The sequence below is a fragment of the Mesocricetus auratus genome, unplaced genomic scaffold (genome assembly GCF_017639785.1).
Source record: "Mesocricetus auratus isolate SY011 unplaced genomic scaffold, BCM_Maur_2.0 Super-Scaffold_100014, whole genome shotgun sequence".
In the NCBI taxonomy this organism is placed as follows: domain Eukaryota; kingdom Metazoa; phylum Chordata; class Mammalia; order Rodentia; family Cricetidae; genus Mesocricetus; species Mesocricetus auratus.
Genome location: NW_024429197.1, coordinates 66778642 through 66801124, shown reverse-complemented (window position 1 = coordinate 66801124; position 22483 = coordinate 66778642). Strand labels below are relative to the sequence as shown.

The following is a 22483-nucleotide window of genomic DNA, read 5'->3' as shown; positions in this document are numbered from 1 at the left end:
ACGTGTATGTACATGTGTATGCACATACATGGAGACCAGAAGAGGGCACAGATATCCATGTGTATGGACATGTGTGTGTATGCACATGGAGACCAGAAGAGGGCACAGATATCCATGTGTATGGACATGTGTGTATATGTACATGGAGACCAGAAGAGGGCACAGATATCCATGTGTATGGACATGTGTGTATATGTACATGGAGACCAGAAGAAGGCACAGATATCCATGTGTATGGACATGTATATGCACATGGAGACCAGAAGAGGGCACAGATATCCATGTGTATGGACATGTGTGTATATGTACATGGAGACCAGAAGAGGGCACAGATATCCATGTGTATGGACATGTGTATGTATGCACATGGAGACCAGAAGAGGGCACAGATATCCATGTGTATGGACATGTGTGTATATGTACATGGAGACCAGAAGAAGGCACAGATATCCATGTGTATGGACATGTGTATGCACATGGAGACCAGAAGAGGGCACAGATATCCAAGTGTATGGACATGTGTATGTATGCACATGGAGACCAGAAGAGGGCACAGATATCCACTTCAACCACTCTCTGCCTATTCCTTTGAGTTAGGATCTCTCCCTGAACCTGGACTCACATAGAACGGGAAGCCAGAAAGCCAGAAAGGTCCAATGATGCTCCTATCTCTGCTGACCTTAAAGCCTGAGTTACAGGCATGTGCAAGACTCCTAGTTACATAGGTGCTAGAATCCAAAGCAAATGTTCTTTTTTTTTTAAGATTTATTTATTTATTATGTATACAGTGCTGTGCCTGCATGCCAGAAGAGGGCACCAGATCTCATTACAGATGTCTGTGAGCTACCGTGTGAGCTTCCATGTGGTTGCTGGCAACTGAACTCAGGACCTCTGGAAGAGCAGCCTATGCTCTTATCCTCTGAGCCATCTATCCAGTCCCCAAAGCAAATGTTCTTAGCCACTGAACCATCTATATATCCCATTAACACTATTCTTTTTAACAAATAGAGTTTTAGGTCTGCATAAATAAAAAGTGTATATATATATATATATATTTCTTTTTACATACCAATGCCAGTTCGCCCTCCCTCCCTTCCTCCAGCTCACCCCACCCTACCCCTCATCCACTCCTCAGAGAGGGTGAGGCCTCCCATGGGAAATCAACAAAATCCGTCACACCACCTTGAGGCAGGACCAAGGCCCTTCCACTATATCTACACTGAGCAAGGTATCTCTCTATAGGGAATGGGCTCCAAGAAGCCAGTTCATACACCAGGAACAAATCCCGGTCCCACTGCCAGTGGCCCCATGACCAGTCACCCACATTCAGGGTTTGGTCCTATGCAGCTCTCGAGCTGTCAGTCCAGACTCAGTGGGCTCCCACTAGCTCGTATCAGCTGTTTCTGTGGATTCCCCCACCACACTTTTGACCCCTTTGCTTATATTATCGCTGATCCCTCTCTTTGACTGAACTCCGGGAGCTCAGGCCAGTGAAGAGCATATTCTATGTTCAATATACCCTTGCCCTCTTGCTATTATACTTAAGGCTTCAATTTTGCAGCTAACAAGAATAGCACAAGAAACAATTGGAAGGTTCATTAAAGCTCCTTTTAAATGTTTGAAGAAAACAGCATGTAAAACATTCATTCAGACAAAACTCTGCTGTGCCAGATGCTTCCTATAAAGAGAACCCTTATTCTATTACTCAGCTTCCAATAAAATATTCATGGCAGTTTCTTAGAATGCTCACATTGTACATAAAACTAAAATTCGTAACAACACTTAAAAGAATATTTGTCTTATTTATAAAGAATTATTTTAAGCATAAGGGAAAAGCAAATGTGCCTTCGGAAGGTCAAGCAAATGTCAAAAAAACCCAAATGAATAAAATATACACAGACACTGTCTTTGCAGCCAGCTAGCAGATGGCCAGGCAGTACTCTGTCTAGCATCTCTTGCCTGAGTTGTCTCTGGCTGGCCTGACAACTCCTCCCGCTCTTCCACAAAGCCTCATTTCCCCTCAGCTTAGCAATACTGCACTATCCCCCAGGTCACCCCCTTTCAACTCCCCTTACCTCAGAGAAAACATCTCCATCTTGTGTGCACTTGTCAGAAACACAAGAGAGAGCTAGAACACTGATCGGATGCTTCTGTTAAGGACAGAGAGCCTCACTGTCTTCAGTCAGAAAGATCTGCTCATGCCACTCTCCTGCATTTGTTTTCTGTTTTTGTTTGTTTGTTTGTTTCTGTTTGCTTTTCCCAACACTCTTATATTCAAATATGTCCCAAAGTGCTGTATGATCTGCAACAATGTTTTCCCCTCGATGAGTAACAAATTCTGGGGGATGGGGGTACCTTGATGTGGAAGAACCAAAAACTGCTTACACGAAAGAAGACAAACACTCCAAAATATAAAACCTACCAAAGATGACTTAGAAACACAATGCTCAGAGTAATCCAATACCAGGGCTGCGCTTGCCACATCCCAGCTCTCAGAAGCCCCCAGCTCACGCTGCTGGGAACTGTAGCCATGTGAAATGAGTTCTACTTGCAAGATCTGCCTCTGGGTGACTCTGGCTCCCTCCTGCTCCCACGCTCCTGTCCCACTCTCCATCAAAAGTCTTGGCTGGTTACAAGCTCCACCCAAAGGAGAAGAAAAAAAAAAAGCAACTGCACAAAAAAAGAACTCGGCTCACATCAGCAGAAATACAAGCAAAAATAAGGACTGTTTCCTGGCTTGCCAGATCTCCAAAGCCAAGGCCCACTACTCTAGCACAGCATTCTTTCAGAGCAAGGGCTCTGGGGTCGAAAAACCCACTCTGCAGCTGCTTCTCAGTTGTGTGACCTTGGGAAGATTATTTAACATCTTTGAGTCACTGTTGGCTCTTCTATAAAATGAGAATAAAATCAATTACCTTGAAGGGGTGTTGTGACAACCAAAGGAGCTAAGCACCTGGCAGAGCCTAGCACTTAGCAATCGGTAAACAGAGCAAAGCTTTTAAAAGGAGCCATCTCTCACTGCAGGCCTCCGTAGCACAGCTCTGGTTAACACAAGTTTTTTACCCTCTTTGCATGAACAAAACTGCCATACCTCACCAAGACATAACGAAGCCCATGCACTCTTGCTCCGAAACTTCATCTCTGGTGAGCAACACTCACCAGATACAATATACTGTGTATAAGAATGCTCTGTCAACAGCAGCCAAATGAGTTAGTGAAATGAGGGGGATGCTTTGGAATTTGTTTCTGATGCCAATACACTCCCCAGAGTCTTCAAATCATCAAGAACACTTTCCTAGGCAAATATCCATTTATGCACAAACAAAACTGTAGCAGTAATATAATTTTAAAACTGGATCCCAGCCAAGTATGCCAACGATTCTAGTGTGCAGGCATCTGAAGCTAGAGAATCACATAGTGAGTTAAAGGCTAGCCTGGGCAACATAATGAGTGCAACAGCTATGTGACTACAGAGAAAAAGTCTGTCTCAAAACAAAGCAAAACTGAGGGCTGAGAGAGGGCATGTAGTGCTCTTCCAGAGGACCTGTGTTTGGTACCCAGCACCCACAGGAGGCAGCACGCAACTGCCAGGGATCCCATACCTCTGGCCTCTTTGGGCACCTGCACACATGTGCACATTCTCACACACAGACACATATACATGCACATGTAATTTAAATGAAATGAAATAAAGAAGAAGCTGGCTTGAAAACCGGTGGATAACATGGAGTGGAACCACCTCATCAGTTGGCTTCCGGAATATGCTTTTCAGTCTTTGCTCATAAATAAATAAATATTTACAGCATGACAGTATAGGTGAGTTTGTATTGCTTTCATGTAATATTACACCTTAGGTACGTTTCATGTTGTTACAGAGCTAGACATAATTATTGCTTTATTTAAGATTGTACACAGGTATTTTGTCTGCATGTGTGTTTATGCACTATGTGTGTGCATATTATCACTTTAAAAAGACTGCACTAGGACTGGGGAGATGAACTTAGTAAAATGCTTTCTTGTTATACAAACATACAGATCCAAGTGTGACCCCCAGCAACCATTTAAAGCAGCCAGGAGTGGCAATATAAGCCTGTAATCCTATACTAGGGTAAAGACAGGAGAACTCCCCAAACTTACTGGCTGAATCAGTAAGCTCCAAGTTCATTAAGAGATTTTTGCCTCAAAATACAAGGTGGAAAGAGATGCAAAAGGCATTCAGTGATGACCTCTAACCTTTACATACACACACATGTACATGAACACATGCTCCAACACACACACACACACACACACACACACACACACACACACAGCATAAAGCTTCACTGACTTGAGTGAAGAGTCAATTCCTCAGCATTACCCTACTGAGCTCTCATGGTTTCAGTGTGCTGTGGTAGAAAATGGACAGGCTTCACAGCCTGAGAGATATGGTCTAAACTTGAACCAGGCTCATGGGCAAGTCATTCATCATCATATATATATATATATATATATATATATATATATATAATGTTTTTATTTAAATTAGAAACATGAATGCTTCACATGTCAATCCCAGCTCCCTCTCCCACCCCTCCTCCCTTGTTCTTCCACCAGCCCTCCAGCCCTCCACCCAATCCCCACATCATTCCCCAGGGAGGGTGAGGTCTTCCTTGGGGGATCTCTGAAGTCTGTCATTTCATCCAGGGCAGGACCTAGGCCCTTCCCCATGTGTCCAGGCTGAGAGAGCATCCCTCTATTTGGAATGGGCTCCCAAAGATACCATGGTAAACACTGATCTACTACCCAAGGCCCCAATGATTTCTGAGGCCTCCTCACTGAGACTACATTCATGGAGTCTGGATCAGTCCCCTGTTGGCCTCTCAGGCATCAGTCTGGGATTCAAGACCTCCCCCTTATCCGGTCAGCTGTCTTTGTGGGTTTCACCATCATGGTCTAGACCCCTTTGATCATCACTCCTCCATCTCTGTCACTAGGTTCCAGGAATTCAGTTCAGTGTTTAGCTGTATCTGTCTCTGCTTCCATCAGTCACTGGATGAAGGTTCTAGGATGGCATATAAGGTAGTCATCAACCTTACCATCAAGGAGGGGCACTTAATGTAGTCTCTCCACTACTGCTTAGTTTGCCAGTTGGTGTTATCCTTGTAGATCTCTGGAGATCTCATTAGTGTCAGCTCTCTCCTCAAGCCTATAATGACTCAATCTATTATGGTATCTCTCATCCTGTTCTCCTCTATTCTTACCTCAACTCAACCTTCCTGCTCCCCTGTACCTTCTTCTCCCCTCCTCTTATCTCCCACTCTTTTTCCTGGCTCCCTCTCCCCTCCCCTGGTGTTCCCAATCTGCTCAGGAGATCTTGCCTCATTCCAGTTCTCTGGGGTATCATGCATCTCTCTTGGGAACCTCCCTGTTTCCCAGACTCACTGGCCCTGGGATTGTAGGCTGAGACTCCCCTGTTCCATGTCTAAATTCCATATATGAGTGAGTACATACCATGTTTGTCATTTTGTGTCTGGGTTACCTCACTCAAAATGAAGTCATTCATCTTTGCAACCACCGCTTCCTCATTTGTAAAACAGTCTCAAAACAAGCTTGCTCCAAAGAGTCAAAGAGATGAGAAATGTAAAATATAATTTCCCTTGTTCCCAATTTTTCACAATTATACACGATATGGAAAAAAAAAACCTTCATGAACAGAGATTTTCTTCTTTCCCTTCCAGTGGCTTGGTTGTTTAGAATAAATTTCCCCAAAATGAATTATTGGGCTCAAGAGTAATTTTATTTTTATGACTATCAAAATCTCTTTCCAAATAGCCTTCAAAAAGATTGTAAAAATTTAGACTGCCCAGCCAACCATCTGGCCAGGTTTTTGGAGGGCATGGCCAGGGCATGCATAAGTATGGGAACTCAGGGAGCCCAATCTAGGCCATGCCACTCAACAAATCCCAACAATTAGCAGTCAAAAGCCAAACGTGACTCCTAGACACTGCAAAGACCCACGCCATACAGGTAAGTCCACAGAGTGGCTGTGACCTCACTGTGCATGCTCTAGACCTGGCTACTTCCTCCTGTCTGTAGCCCACCAGGTTCTTGTTCCTCTGCCTTGCTCTACACTCCTGCGACTCAGCCTCACCTGCTTTTCATTTCTGCTTTTTTCCCTGTCACTCTGGTTCTGTGCGCCCCATCCTCATTGCAATCTGTCTCATTCTAGCTGTGCTACCTCCATTCATTTTATTAACAACTGCCACAGAGCAACCTATTTGTTGAAGGCCTAATATGCCAGGCACTGTGTTCACCAAAAGCCTATGCAATAAATATTGTTTCACATTTTACAGAGGAGGCAATCAAAACCTAGAGGTTCAGTATGTCATGCAGGTACTCATTCAATCAAGGCACGCTTGTTAAGTCTACTCTTTTATTAGGTTCAGTGTTGAGTACAAGACAGAAAAGTGATACATACTAGCAAGTATACAAATACATACATAATGACACACAGTTGTAAGAGACTGGGTGCTGACTGATTGCTAGATGACAAAATGATGAGCTGGGACACAGGGTTAGGGATAGCCTTTCTATTAAGACATGAAGGTCCAGACAAGCAAGGAAAGGGAGACACAGTGTCCCGGGCCAGGGTGGAGTATCTGAGAAGGCCCTGACACAGGGAGAAGCTCGGGTGTGGTGAAGAGCAGTTGGTGATGGAGCACTTTGTTCTTCCTATATACCAAGGCTCAAAATAAGGCTATGCAACTCTGAAATACCTCCCTAGCTTCGCTTTCACAGGAAGTTCTGAAAGCCACCTACATGGGACGACTGGTCAGCAAGTCATCAAATGAGACCTAAAGCCCAATTTTCATCACCTTCAAATCCATGCTGGCCACCTGCCACAGCAATTCTGAAAGCTATCAGGCTGTAGACATGGGGTGGAGGACAAGGGGGCTGCTCTCCAATGACAAATGACCTGCAGCACGGGTATTACACAGCAAATTTCAAGATACGAACCTTGCCAATCAGATTAGACACTCAATTTTGACCAACTGTCTCAGCTGAGGCAAAACTTTTCAACAAGTAGGAACAAGGGCTTTGACCTAAGGACTCCAGAACCTCTAGTAGATCAGCTTGGGACATGATGCAGACCAGCTTTTCAGTGTCACCTACCCAGGCTTCTCCCAGTTCCTTGGAGAAGATACCATTGGAAAGTCAACCTTACTCTAGGGTCTACTGTTGGCTGCATGTGATTTAGATATGAACCCTGAGGCATCCAGAACTCCCATTTACAGTCATTTATCCTTCAAAAGAAATTACACAAATATAAAAGGACAATATACACAAGGATATATACCACACAGTCTCATATATAACTATGAGAAATGAGAAACCTGATGGTCTAATAGGAGGCAATTTTGGTTCAACACACCCACCTGAACACAGGCCCCTCACTGATGCTTCCATGAGAACCAACTGAAATGGAAATTACCCCCACCACTCTGTGTCAAAAGCCAGAGTTGAACTTTTCTAGTCACACCAGATGTGGGGTCTTCCTCACTCATCCACAATCTTTTCTTTTTTTTTTTTTTTTTTTTTTTTTAAGGGCTGATATGTCTACTCCAACAGGCCTTCACAAAATGCTGACTTCACCAGGTCCCGTTTGCTCCAGAGACCCAACTACACAACATCTAGAAAGTTTCCAGGGAAATAAATGTCTTTACCAACTTCCCACCTAAAGCCTTTCATATGTACAGCTGACTTTATCACAGTCAATGCAGACAGTGGACAACCAGGTACTAGTTCAGTAGACAAAGGAAGGAGCCTGGCTTTCACCTCAATGTTTGTTCAACACTTGGAAACCACAAAAAAGATCTTGTGCCAGAAAGACTGGGTACAAAAGCTGAGTGAGTCCCTAGAGCTCTAGGCTTCCAGTCCCTGGCTTGTCAAATGACCAGAGCTCCTCTAGCTCTACAGGTATGACCACACTCTCCACACATCTCTCTCCTCATGCTGACTCCAGTCTCTGCATCTCTCTCCTCATGCTCTGACTCCACTCTCCACATCTCTCAGGTCATGCTCTGACTCCACTCTCCACATCTCTCAGGTCATAATCTGACTCCACTCTCCACATCTCTCAGGTCATAATCTGACTCCACTCTCCACATCTCTCAGGTCATAATCTGACTCCACTCTCCACATCTCTCAGGTCATAATCTGACTCCACTCTCCACATCTCTTGCCTCCATGCTTGGGCCCCACTCTGCATCTATCCTTTCCATGCCCTAGGGTCTGTCCTACTCCTTCTATAGTAGACCTCTCAGATCTCCTTTAACCTTAACACCTTGTCACCAGCCTTGTCCCCCTCAAAATTCTACTCCTTAAATTCACAGAGTTGGGTAATCTTCTGAAAGCACAATTTCTAGTCATTTACTTCCCTATCTATCACTGGTCCTCTTTCACCTTCAAGACAAAACTCAGCAGTGTAACAGTCAAGAACCACACAGACCTACCTACTTCTAGGCTATATTTCCTTGAGATAGCCTCATTTGTTAGCATGTTCTCTCAACGCTGCATGTGAATCTTTGTGTACATAGTATTCTCCAAGGCCTCCTCACTTGCCCAGCCCCTACCTGGCCCTGATATCCACAGCTGACCGCACAGTACCTTCACGTCTGCACTCACTGCATCGCCAAACTGTCTTTCTATCCATCTTTCCAACAGACCATAACAGGGAAACTGACCTGGGCAGAGCCCACTGCAGATGTCCCACCCCTGACAGACAACCTGGCTTGTCCATATGAAACTGTTTATTGAACAGATAAGCTCTGAGCAAAGCCACAAGCAGACCAATGTCTTACTAAATTCTAGTTAAATGTAACTACTGATGTTCACATACTAGTCACCTGAGACTAGAATGAGAAAAGCAGGAGTTTCCCTTGTAACTAGAAATTATTCTGCCTCCCTTTAGTATGCATACCCCTTTAAATCCCACTTTGCATGCCAAGTTCTTTTCCTATAAGCATCTCCCAGAAAGTTCCAAGTACCGCCACAGACACGGGAAGGCTGAGCCACAAATGGAGCTCAGGCCAAATGAAAAATTTCAGTGACTTATAAAGACCTGAAAGGAGACAGTGAGAACAGTGTGGTCATTTCAATTTCAGCTGCAGAATTTGCTCTCGAAAATGCTACAATAAAAAATATTAATGCCATAAAAACCTAACAGCAGCCAAAGGACCACAGTCATAAAGAAAAAACATAAATCCTAAAACATATTGGCATAGAAAGCTCTCCCTCACCTTCAGGAAAAATGAGATTTTGGCCATCAAGAACAGTCTGAGCAAGAGAAACTTCAACCACAAGGCAGAGCTGAGAAAAATGACAGTAATAAGACAGTATGGAGGAGGGCCACCTGGCACGTGGTGTACTCAATGATAGGACGGGGGCTTCAGTCTCCTAACAGACCCTTGTAAACCAGAGGAAATACAGGCAGGTTAAGCAGCTGGCTGAAAGTCACCAGCAAAAGGGAGTCAACAGAGTCTATGTGGAGAAGCTGTGGTCCTTAGGGAAGGTCCTCTGAGAATACCTTCACCCCATCAATCCCTAACCCTCTAAATCTCTTACGTGTTTTAAATGGGGCAGGATTCGGGATTCCTTCGGGTTCAAAAGGCAGGTGTGAAGCCAAAACTATATAACACTGTTAAAGTTCCTCATCTGATAATGAAACTTAGGACTGTGTTCTACAACAATAAATAGTAACTCTTGATCTGGCAAAGCTGCTTTAGTACTAAAGGAACGTCTATGAAGAGCGTCATACTTAAAGTGCCCAGCTCGGAGCCAGAGCCTAATAAACAGCAGCTGTTATTACTCTTATGATCAAATAGGAACAAGCATTTAACAGGAGAGCATATTTTAATTATACACGATGTGGAACAATCGAATCTCATTCAGTTCAGGCCCCAGACCCCACGGCGTAACAGCGCATGTACAGCTGAAATTATAACAACTCAAAGCTCAAAAATTACTTGTTTCCATTAGAGATCTGACAAGTCATTTCTTCAATTGGTCACTGGTGGTTTGCATATAACTATTAGCAGTAATGAGTATTCCAAATTAAATCCAGAGACAGCACCACTCTGTTCTGCAAAGACAACTGGGGAGAGAGAGGCATAATTGTGGGCATCCTGCTCTGTGTCCTCCATCTTCTCTCTGATAAATATCTCCTGTGTCTTGCATAGTATGGATTTCATTTGGTTACAAATGAAGAAGAGTCTAATTCTTCCCATGATAAATGAGAGTGTTGAGCAGGTAACTTGTTAAAAGAGAATTGGAATTGGGAAAATAACCTTATTTTCTTGTTACTTGAAAACAAACCCCCTCTGCTAACAAATGAAAGACACAATGTTGGAAGACGCTGAGCATCAAAGCCAAATCTATCACCAGTAATCCATTCTCTGACAATTACTACACAGCATTGGGTACAGGCTACCCACACTCCATGCACCAGTCACAGAGTCTACAAAGTGAAAGGGGAGGGCATTGAAGCAGAGCAATAATGCTTACGTGAACTTATTATAGGGCTCTTATTATAGAGGCATTAGGACCTGAATTCAAATCTCCAGCACCCACTTAAAATAAATAAATAGATAAATAAATAGATAAATAAATAAAACCCCTGGACAGGGACATGCACACCTGTAAGCCAAGTACTGGGAGGGGCCGAGCTGCACTAACCTATTGCAATAACAATACTGACAAACCATGGGATTTTGCTGGCCAGCCAGTCAACCTGCCAGCCTAACTGCAAAAGCTTCTGCTTCAGTGACAGATGCTGTCCCAAGGGAATAAGGCAGACAGTGACAAAGGAAAGTAACTGCCATCTTACTCTGGCCTTTATACACCCACACAGACATCCACATTAGCATATTCACACGCATGCACTATATACACCACTACACATACAAATCAAAACATAGATTAAAATAAATCTTAAAAGAATACTCATTTTCTAAAAAGTAAATTTGAATTCCAGTTCTGCCTCTTATGAATTTATTATGTGACCATAAATCAGTCTCTCCTACTCTGTGAACTCCTTTGTAAAATGGGGCTAATATAAAATACCTCATGAGTTGTAGCAAGGACTAATAAATCATGTAGCTATGATATTGTCAGCTCCACTTTGCTGAACAATACAGCAACACTCATCTTCAAGACACCAGAAACAAACCAATTACCTGTCAGAACCTACCAGAATCTTTATGAAAGATCGGTTGTGTGTACATGTAAACATCTCACACATAAGGCCCCAGGCCATGAAAACCCCACCACATGGTGCATACCACCCCACCACACTCCCTCATCTCTGGCATTACTCAAACAGTTCTCTCCTGGTCTGGCTACATGGTGGGAGCAGACATAACTTCTTAGAGGAGAAAGACTTGGTGTTTTCACTTACATTTTCAAAGTCCTTCATGTTCCGGGCTCTGGTGGGAGAGACCTTTTCTTCTGGCATGTTTGGGAGCACTATAAAAAGGCAAAACAGACAAAGAAAATCACTAGGGTATTCAGGCTGCCCGCATTCCTATTGGGGCTGAGAACCCAAAAGAGTAAATCAGAATAGCATTCAGAAAAGGCCCTTCTTGCTTGTTGGCATTTACTGATTTGAAGACACAGAACACTCATGTCAAGGGAGTTAACCCAAAAAAGATATGGGGCACGTGACAAAGTAGGCAGTCCTCAGGTGTTCTTCCCCCTCCTCGCATGCCAGTAATTGAGACAGAGCCAGACTGACTTGACAGCAGAGTTAGCAGACTCTTCCTTAAAACAATGATGATTTGGGGCTTTGTAGGCCATACTCATAAAGTAACTCATAAACACAGAACCTATATTCCAAGAAAAGTTCCCTTCCCAAAGCAGGCAACGGCAGGAAACTCCAACCCCGCTGAGGACTGAGCACAGGCCTTGCTGGGACCCAGTCTCTCCAGAGCTTCCTTAATTAATTGAACATTTACCACACCTGCCCTGCACCAAACACCAGCCTGAGCTCTGGGGAACAGTGGAGGAGACAGTGAACCTGCACCCAAGAAGTTCCTAGGCAAGTGGGTAAAACAGAGGAGAGCACTATCATGACACTGGCTAGTGGATCAGAGTGACTGAAGAATCCCCTCTCTGACAAAGCTTCCCTGAAATGCTGCTTCTTCCTGCCAGAGCTTTCAGTCTGCCTACAACAAGAAACAAATGGAGCCATTCTAGAAGGAGGAAAGAGAAAAAAAACTGTGATCACATACTATGCTAAAAGGTGATTTGGGATATAGAAATGTAAAGTAGGAAGGCTGGTCTCCCAGGCTCTGCTAAGCTCTACACTGCTGTCTGGAGGACTGAATGTAAGCGATATGAACAGATTCAGGCTCCCTCTGGCTGCCTCTCTGAGAACAGGCTGTATGGGGTCCAGGAGAGAAACAATGCAAACAGCTAGGGAACAAGCGGGGTAACCCGGGCCAGCATCCTCTGTTTGGGGTCCAGGAGAGAAACAATGCAAACAGCTAGGGAACAAGCAGGGTAACCCGGGCCAGCATCCTCTGTTTGGCCAGGGTGGGACGAGTGCAAATGGATGAGAACCTGTTTGTTTCTGGCTACTGGGAAGAGGCCAACAGGAATAAGGAAAATGAATATAGATACACATATGATACTCAGAGCAGAGAGAATGCTTAGTAACTAGGGAAAGCCACCGGCAGGCAGAAGAGACAACAGAAGACCCCAGGCACAAACAAGTGTGGGCAGAGACAGTATGCAGAGTCTTGTGTCCTTAACCAAGGACACAAGGTTTGTCTCCTCTCCTCAGCCGGTGCTCTGCCACGTGTGCTGGGAAAGCTCATCCCACCCTTCCCTTCCTCAGCCCAGGACCCGTCTCAGCCCCAGAGTCCCATCTCTTGGGCAACACTCACTTGACCCCCTTCCTCTCCCATCCTTCACAGAACCTAACACATCTCTGCTCCGTAGGGAGAGGTCTTAGGCACCTGTGCTGCTGACCACGCCCGCTGGTCATTTTACCATCTAGAGAACACCCCTCAGGGATTTTGATACAGAGGGAAGATAACATATTAGAATAGTATTTCTTCCACATAACCCGAATAAAAAACTAAAGACATATATAGAAAAGAGCTCTGATTTGATTTTAAAAGGTAAATTAAGGCTACGTCAACTAACTGGAAGGGACCCAACAGAAATTATAGTACCTTTAACTAATGAAGAAATTTCCTCTTTATGGAAGGATAATGAATATTGGCAAAGGGCTTGCAGTAACTTTTTGGGAACAATTAGTAACAATTATCCCAAAACAGAGAGAATCAAACTCATAAAGAAAACAATTTGGATCCTTCCATGTATTGTAAGAAAAATGCCAGTCTCTAGAATCCATACATTCTATACTGATGCAAACAAGTCAGGAAAAGAAGGTTATAAATCAGGAAATTTAAGTAAAGTAGTTCAAAGCTCTTACAACTCTGTACAAAAGGCAGAGTTGTACGCCATTCTCATGGTACTTATGGATTTTACAGAAACTCTCAATATAGTTACTGACTCTCAATATGCAGAGAGAGTCATTTTACACATTGAGTCCGATGAATTTATTCCTGATGATACGGAATTAACTTCATTGTTTATACAATTGCAGGAAACTATCAGGAATAGAACTCATCCTATATACATAACACACATCAATCAGATCCCATATGGGTCTACCAGACCCTCTAGCACAAGGTAATGATGACATTGATTGTCTATTAATAGGAAGTGAGCTAGAAGTTTCGGAATTTCATAAAAAACACATGTTAATAGCAAAGGCTTAAAAAAGGATTTTTCTGTCACTTGGCAACAAGTCAAGGAAATAAGAAACTGCCCCACCTGTTCATTCTATAATCAAACTCCATTACCAGCAGGCAGTAATCCCAAAGTTATTCATAGAAATGAAATTTGGCAAATGGATGTGTTTCGCTTTCCAGAATTTGGAAGTTTAAAACATGTGCACCACTCAATAGACACATTTTCGGGGTTTCAGTGGGCCAGTGCTCTTAGCTCTGAGGACATGAACCCCTCTAGTCCATGTTTATGAAGAAGGTTAAAAGTAAATCAGCACACATGTACAAGATGCTGAGTGCCCACTGTGAACCAGGGCAGGTTGGCTCTGGGCCCCAGAGCAATAAATGATAAATCCAGGCCTCAGATGCTCATTGTCTCAGCCTACTCCCCACTGATTCTTAGTTTACATGCTTACCTCCATTTCCCAAGCCAGCAGTGTCGTTGATGCCATCTAGATCACTTGGCAGAACAGGGTGAAGGCCACTAGGAAAGAGATGAGATGAAGAGAGATGAGAGATGGTCTAGCACTTGATCAAAAGAGACCTGTAAGAGAGCATGGACCTCATGTAACAGTCATTGGACCATGGCAAGAGGGACACAAGGCTAAGCTGCCTGGAAGGTAGTAAGCACTGAACTTTAGGAATTCAGGTTTTGGAACTGAGAGGTCTGCTCAGAGTTCCAGTTCTCACAGCTGAGTGACACTCATGGTGGACAGTCATTTAGCTATTTAACCTACAAGTACATTAAGTGGAGGCACTATGCCAGTTATAAGCCACTCTGGGTTTTTGTGTCTGATTTTATCTGTTAGACATCATCAACCGGTCATCATAATCAAAAGTTAAACTTCTAGAAATAAGAGACTATGGTGGTTTGAATGAGAATAACCTCAGTAGACTCGTGTGTTTGAATACTTGATTCCCAGTCATTGGAACTGCTTGGGAAAGATTAGGAGGTATGGCCTTTTTTGAAGGTATGTCACTTGGGGAAGACTTTGGGGGCTTCAAAAGTCCATGCTATTCCCAGTCTCCCTCTCAGCCCAATGATTGCGGTCTCAAGACAGAAGCTCCCAGATACTACTCTAGTGCCATGCCTGCTTGACTGCGGCCAGTCTTCCCACCATGCCGGTCACACACTCTAACCCGCTAAACTCTAAGTCCCAAACCAACGTCTTCTTCCTATAAGTTGCCTTGGTCGCGTTGTCTTATCACAGTAATAGAAAAGCAATTAATAGAGGCACAAATACAGACTTTGAGGAACATCAAACAAAAATGCAGAAGTCACTGATTTAAGACACTGTCACTGTCAAATTGTCTAAGGTGGTTCAGTGAAGATTTGGGGACAGTGACTGAAATCTAAACTGCAATAGATTACCTCTGAAATTTGTTCTAAGTCCTGTTTTGCACCTCTCCCAGCCTCCCAGCCTTCCACTCCAACAGGAGAATACCAGCTATTTCACAGAGCAACAGGCTTGGTAAAAAATAAACAAGGCACACAGTGCCCACAAGATGCCTAGCATATTACAGTGCTTCACAAACAAGAGCAGATATCACTGTCACCCTCACACATACAGTGCTTCACAATTTATAAAATATCTGCACTTGTTCCAACTGCCAATTCCCTGAAGGTGCATGCATTTTCTAAAGAAAGGCCCTGAGGCCTGGATAATTTTAGTGTCTGACAGTCAGATGGCAACAAAATGAAGACCAGGCCATTTATGTCTGTGCTGGCTAGATTTACGTCAACATGACACAATCCAGAGTTAACTGAAAGGAGAGAATCTCAACTGAGAAAGATCCAGCTATAAGGCATTTCCTTAATTAGTGATTAATGGGGAAGGCCCAGTTCAATGTGGGTGGTGCCATCCCTGGGCAGGTGGTCCTAGGTACTATAAGAAAGCAGGCTGAGCAAGCCATGAAGAAGCCAGTAAGCAACACTCCTCCATGGCTCCTACATCAGCTCCTGCCTCCAGTTTCCTGTCCTATTCAAGTTCCTGCCTTGACTTTCTTCAGTGATGGACTGTTACTTGAATGTGTAAGTGAAGTGAGTCCCCCCCACACCCCCAAGTTGCTTTGGTCATGGTGCTTCATCGCAGCAATAGTAATTCTGACGAGGATAATGTCTAACACGTCCCTCATACAACATGAAAATAGGATTTAAAGGAAGCTCTGAATGACCCCAGAGCAACCTTTTTTTTTTCTGCCTCGAACTCCACAAGCATGTCCCATCTCAGACAATCCCTGATCAACAAAGTTTGAACTGAAAAAGACCTTCAGAGTCAGACCAAGCAAAAACCTGGAAAAACAAAAATCCAATACCAAGAAAATAAGCACTTAAAGTAAATCACCTATAAAGATAACTGGGGAAACCTAAGTAGAACATGTCTTCAATCAAGAAAATTCACATGTAAAGTCATTCTGCATCTTTTTTAGAAACTTGGTGAGCTACAAATACCTAACACCAAGAAATATTCCAAAGAGCCAAAAGTATCACTTGCAGGAAAATGAGACATTTTCTTTTATCTTAATCTTCTATTTCTTCCAGTAAGTACCACTAAAAGTACAAAGTCCATTTTCTAAACGGAACTTTAAAAACTAAAAGCAAGTTCAACCACTACCGTTTGAATGGGTGCTACTTTTTTAATGTTGCTTTTTCTTTTTTCTTTCTTTTTTCTTGGGGAGGTGGGGGCTTATGAAAAAACAAGCCTCCAAAACTAAAGACAGGCAGCCTACATTTGGCACCATTTCACTTCCCACACTTCCCACTCCCTCACTGCTCTGGAGGAAGGGTCTTCTAGTCCTCAGCACAGGGCATGGCCACCACTCTTTGCTGGCTGAATGAGCAAACATTCATAAAATGCTTAGCATCTACCATGTGCCAGGGGAGGTAGGCCTTGGGCCCCAGGGGAAAGGGCACTTCTCTACCTCATTCTCCTGTCTTATTTTATTGCCTCTGAAGACGCCATCTCCTTCTGTACTTCTATTTGCCAGAAATAATTGTTCTTTCACACTGCAAGACCCAAAGGGAACTAAGCTTCTCACTGGCAGTGCCATCAGAGCTGGGGCAGACTGGACATCACCTGAAAAAAACAGTCACAAGAACAAACGCACTGCTGTTTGTCTCTGAACTTTCTTTTTCACTGTACACCATGACTTTTAATTAGAGAAGAAATGCACAAAGATAAAAATCATATATAACAAGGTGCCAGCTTGCCTTCTGCTGGGCATTTATATACAGAGAATCATGGTTTTATTTTCTGGCTTATAGTAAGACACATGCAGGCTGGGAGATGGCTCAGTGGATAAAGTTTTTTCTGTACAAGCTTAAACAGCTCAGTTTGGATACCAAGAACCCATGTAAAAGCCAGGTGTAGTGGCATGCGCCCGTAAGCCCAGCACTGGTAGGGGTGGTGCTAACATGTGCATCTGGGGGGCTTGCTGGTCAGCCAGTCTAGCCAAAACATGAAAGCTCCAGGTTCAATGAGAGACTCTGTCTCAAAAACCAAGGTGGGGAGTAATAGGTAGAGGAAAATGCATGAAGGGACACAAGCGGATAAATACAAACAAACAAACAAACACACACACACACACACACCAACACACACCAATACAATCCAAGTGCGTGTGATAGTCTACACCACCCATCTTCTAGCTGCAGATTCGTGCTAAGGTTTTGGTGACTGTACACATGGGTCTGTGCCCATATTTGTAACCCTACCAAGAATGCTGCAGCAGTAATTTTCAAACTTTCCTGGCAATGGCTCATGAAAGAATTCCTTAATGCCTGAGACCATCTCTGTTCTATCCTACTTTTAAAAGGTCTGGCTGCAACCTAGGAAGCTGACTTTTAAGAGCCAGCAGTGGGTTGGAACAGTCTGAAAGACGCTCTGAAAGGATGTGTGTATACCCCATCACCTGCTAAAAGGAATTCAACTTGTTTCCAAGCAGTTCCTCTACAAACCATGCTGTATGAATATCTGTACACTGGTCCCATTGTGCACGTGTATGAGGATGCCTCAAGAGCAGATATGAAGAACTGAAATTGCCAGGCTGAGGTAATTCACATTTTTGAAACTGTACAAAAAAGACACGTCACTAAAGAAGACGTACAAATGGTTAAGAAGCACATGAAAAGACACACACACACGATCATCAGGCATTAAAGGATCAATTCTACAGTGACATATCATATCACACCTGCAATGGTGGCTTGAGTCAACAAGCTGATGAAAAGTGCCGGTGAAGTACAAAACCCAGAGCCTACAAGACACTGCTGAGGACACATGGCGCCCCACCTCGGGAATCGTGTTTGGCAGTCCCTCAAGTAACAAGCACACAGTTCCCACACAGCCTGGCCCTTCTACTCTGGGTGCAATCCAAGATCAGCGAGAACTCACATCCACACAAACTCATATCCAAATAAAGGTTCCTAACAATGTTCACAATGGACAAGAAGAGAAACAACATCCACTGACATGAACAAAACATGGTACACGGGTACAACAGGCTATTATTTGATACAAAAGGGAACAGGTAGTGATGCATGCTGCCATGTGGACCTCACTAGAGAATGTGTGTATAGTGAGGGACTTCATATGTGAATAGATAAATCTATAGAGTAAAAACTATTGATTGGGGCCTGACTTGGGGACAGGGTGACAACAGAAAAATGAGGAACGGTTGCTCATGAACACAGGTTTCTTTTCAAATAATGAAAATGGTCTCAACATGAACTATGGTGATGCTAGCACACCATTTACAGTCTATATTTTACTTCAAATGGGTACGCTTTATGGTATAAAAATTGCATCCTCATGTATGTGTTCATGTTGGGGGCACATGTCCGTGTGGGTGTTTGCGCATGTAGACACATGTGGAGGCGAGAGGTTAACATGGAGGCCATTCCTCAGGAGCCATCTGCCTTGGCTGTTGTGTTTTGTTTGAAACAGGGTCGTTTTTCTTGGGCCTGGGGTTTTCAAATTAGGCTAAACTGGTTAATTTGCCAGCCACAGGGATCTGATCTCAGTCACTTTAGCACATTATCACCATGCCCAGAATTATGTATGTGGGTTCTGGGACTCCAACTCGGGCCCTTTACTAACTGAAGAACCACAGTTCTCCTCAAGCCTTACAGTTCAAGAAAAGCCTGGATCCAAGCCAGCCCCCCCCTCCCCCCGACCATCAAGCCTTCATCTGATCTCACCCTCTTTTCAGACTCTTTCTCCTGGCGTCCAGGATGACACAAATCATACTGTGCTTATGGCTAAACACTTCCTTCCAGTACGCTCCTAACATGGCAGCAAGTAGCAACCCGTGATTCAGAAAGCTTGAGCTCGGGCCTCAGGACACTCACAGCTGAGCACAGACTCTTGGCACGTAAACAAAGAGACGGACTGAGGGCTGCAGTGTTGAGGATCCTGTACGGCCAACATTGTGCAAGGTGGTATGCATTTAGGAACACAAGCCAAAGTCACGTTTTCTCCCGTACACGCCAGGTGCTTAATATGTGCACTTTTACTTCATCTGCATAGCCATCAATAAAACAAGTTTATCAACAACGAGGCTTGGAAGGGAAGTGACTTATCAAAGTAGCATAACCAGCAAGGGGCTGAATGAGGGTTTATACAATCATCTGTGCTATCATATTGACTGCAAGCACAGGTCTCACTACATAAAAAGATGTAAAAGTCTTAACTGGGGCAGGATCCCTGAATCCAAATCCCATGGGGATAAGCTGCCTGAAACCTGCATAAGGATTAGGTTTGGAGCAAATAGTGTATCCTGACCTAATAAAACCAAAGTTCACGGACAAACTGGGCTCAGTTCAGGCTGCAAACATGGGTCCTACAAATTACCAAGACAAGGGTGCTCAGAAAGCAACATACCAAAATGAAAAGGTATGACTTTATCGTAGAAACTATTTTCTCCCATTGTGGTCACCTAATGGATACCCATCCCCCCAGAATATTCCTGATACTCTTGAAGGGCCAGTTCAGTGCAAGAGCCCCCAAATACTCAGTTTGATTAGTTCAGACTATCCAGAAGGCAAAACAGGCTCTGGAATCAGGAAGCTTGGATTTAAGTGCTGACCTATCATGGACTTTTTATGTGACCCCAGACCATCTGCTTCAGCTCTCTGAGCTCCAGGGGTCCCACAGGTAGCAAGGGTACAAAAGTAGCCCCTCAGAGAATCATTTCTCATACAGTGACTTTAGAAATGCCACTCTGCTTCTACTGTGTACCAGACACTAGGCTAGGAAGTAGGGTTACAAAGATGAACAAGGGCCGGGTGTTGGTGGTGCACGCCTTTAATCCCAGCACTCGGGAGGCAGAGGCAGGCGGATCTCTGTGAGTTCGAGGCCAGCCTGGTCTACAGAGTGAGTTCCAGGAAAGCCTCCAAAGCAATACAGAGAAACCCTGTCTCGGAAAACCAAAATAAATAAATAAATAAAAACAAAGATGAACAAAACTACTCTAAAATAGGTCTCCAGCTCATCTGGTGACCATGTTGATAGCCAACAGCTGCACCATCCTTACACGGGCCAGGACTTGAAATGCAGTTTGTCCAAACTGAGAAGGAATTCAAGTGTAAAAATTCATACCAGATGTCAAAGATTAAGACTGAAAAGTAGAAAATACCTCATCAACAAGTTTTCCTATAGATTTTTCTAGAAATATATATGGAAACATTAAACTAAATAAACTATTGGTATTAAGTCACCTGCTCCCAATGGCACTTGCTGAGTACATGTGAGGCCCTGTGTTTAACCCCCAGCACCACAAAGAAAGGAATTTTACTTGCTTCTTTTCATTTAATCTTTTTAATTGTGACTATCAGAAAGTTTTTGTTCTTGTTTTTTCCATTTTTTCAGATAGGGTTTCCCCGTGTTGCCCTGGCTGTCCGGAAACTTGTTCTGTAGACCTGACTGGCCTTGAACTCTGAGATTCACCTGCCTCTGCCTTCCCAGTGCCGGCATTAAAGGTGAGCACCAGCCATGCCTGGCTTACAAGATGTTTTTTAATTTAATACACACCATAGGTCGTTATTTCTATTGGACAGTGCTAGTGGCTGTCAACAAGGTTCCAGCAATGACAAGCCAGGGTACCTGGGACACTCCAGGCAAGGGCGGGGACATCAGTGAGGGTTTCCAGCAGTGGAACAGGGATGTTACTAAGGCAACCAGTGTAGGAAGGGCAACTGAGGCAACAAGAAACACAGCAAGATCATTCCCGACACAGAGCCTGGCAATCAGACGAATCGGGCAATGAAGAAACACGGAAGCCACATTACAGAACTTCATCCTGCAGACGTCCTGGAGGGCCTAGAGCAGGTTAAGATGCAAATTAGCGGAAATGAATGTGGTATCTGTCCTGCCCAAGGCTGGGAGAGGAGGGGAGAGTTATTAGCAGATACACTGAGTTAGACACTGGGCTAGTTTCGTTCTCTTGCCAACAACCCACTCCAAATGTCCAAAATAATCTAATTTCTGGTCCCAAGGGCTTTGGATGGAAGACACAACTTGTAGTGGTGGTCATGATGGCAGCACAGATTCCCCCTTTATCGACACTGTTGTGTCAGCCAGGACAACTGCTGGGCAGCCACTGTTTCTTTCCATTCCCGTCCAGTTATGGGTGAGTGTGTATGTATGTATCTGCGTTATTACCGTTAGCTCATTTTTCAGAGCAGAAGTCAATTTACAGGGTGGACCTAAACCCAATTCTGCCCATCTTCAGCCAAGGACCTTAACCCCTGCACTGACGCCTCAGTCCTGGACGGCTACTGTGTGTCCCCCACGTAAACAAAGACTCAGAAAAGCAACCACACTCCCCATAATGAATGCAAACCCCCAAATGGATCACCAAACACCCTGGGGTCCCGGTTCCAACCAGCCCCTACTAATGGAAACCCCAAGTAGTCCCATCTCCTCCCCGCCTTTCAGAAAGTCCCTTACCCGCACACACACATCCTCCCAAAGTATGTTCCAGAGTACCACAGACGAATGCGGACACCCCCGTGTCCCCGACCCACGCCGGCGGCGGCAGGGACCACCCCCAATCAGAAGGAAGGCCTCACGGGAGAGAGGCCCCATCAGCAGGAACCCCGACCCAGTCTCCACGAACCCCCAAACCCGGGGCCACACCTGCAGCCGCTGAGGGTCGCAGGCAGGGTGATGTCCTCTTCCATTCCCGAGTCCATCACTGGGCGCAAAGGCGGTGGCGCCGGGGTCCGCGGTGGCGCCTCTGGGTCCCCGAGCTGTCGCGACGCGCTCGGTTCCCCGGGTCCCGCCCCTGCCAACCCAGCTCTTGTTCTCGGTCTAGCGGCGCGGCTGGAATTCAAACCGCAGCCGCCGCCATCTTTCCCTCGCTTCTTCCTACGGAAACAAGGCGGGGTCAGCGGGCACACGCGGTGAAGCCGCCCGGCGCCGGCCTGAAACCGGGCAAGGGAAAGCATGCGTGGCGCCATCTTAACTCAGGGCAGGACCCTTGCGCTTGAGCCTGTGATGCTAAGCAATGAATCGCGGGCCGCCATGTTTTGTGTGTGAGGCTACTCGGTTTGAAGCCAAGGCAGGCGCCATATTTGTTGAGGGTGAAAATCCTCCCTGGTCAGTTAATTTAAGCGGGAGGTGGGACTGCTCACAGTGTCTAAT

General features: G+C 44.6%; 1 protein-coding gene across 5 annotated transcripts in view; it reads right to left on the bottom strand.

Annotated features, from left to right (window-relative positions):
- Positions 1–22211, bottom strand: part of Cdk5rap2 (CDK5 regulatory subunit associated protein 2) — a 182551-nt gene extending 160340 nt beyond the window's left edge. For 3 of the 5 annotated variants that reach the window (XM_013117133.3, XM_021230116.2, XM_040757327.1), the window contains exons 1-3: positions 21977–22210; positions 14255–14322; positions 11438–11505 (exon numbers count right to left, since the gene is read on the bottom strand). In XM_013117133.3, coding sequence (XP_012972587.1) covers positions 11438–11505; positions 14255–14322; positions 21977–22032 — 192 coding nt within the window. In that variant the 5' untranslated portion in view covers positions 22033–22210. Of the gene's footprint in view, positions 1–11437; positions 11506–11864; positions 11884–14254; positions 14323–21976 lie in introns of those variants that run through there. The other 2 variants (XM_040757326.1, XM_021230118.2) reach the window with 2 other exon arrangements.
- Positions 22212–22483: the final 272 nt, after the last annotated feature.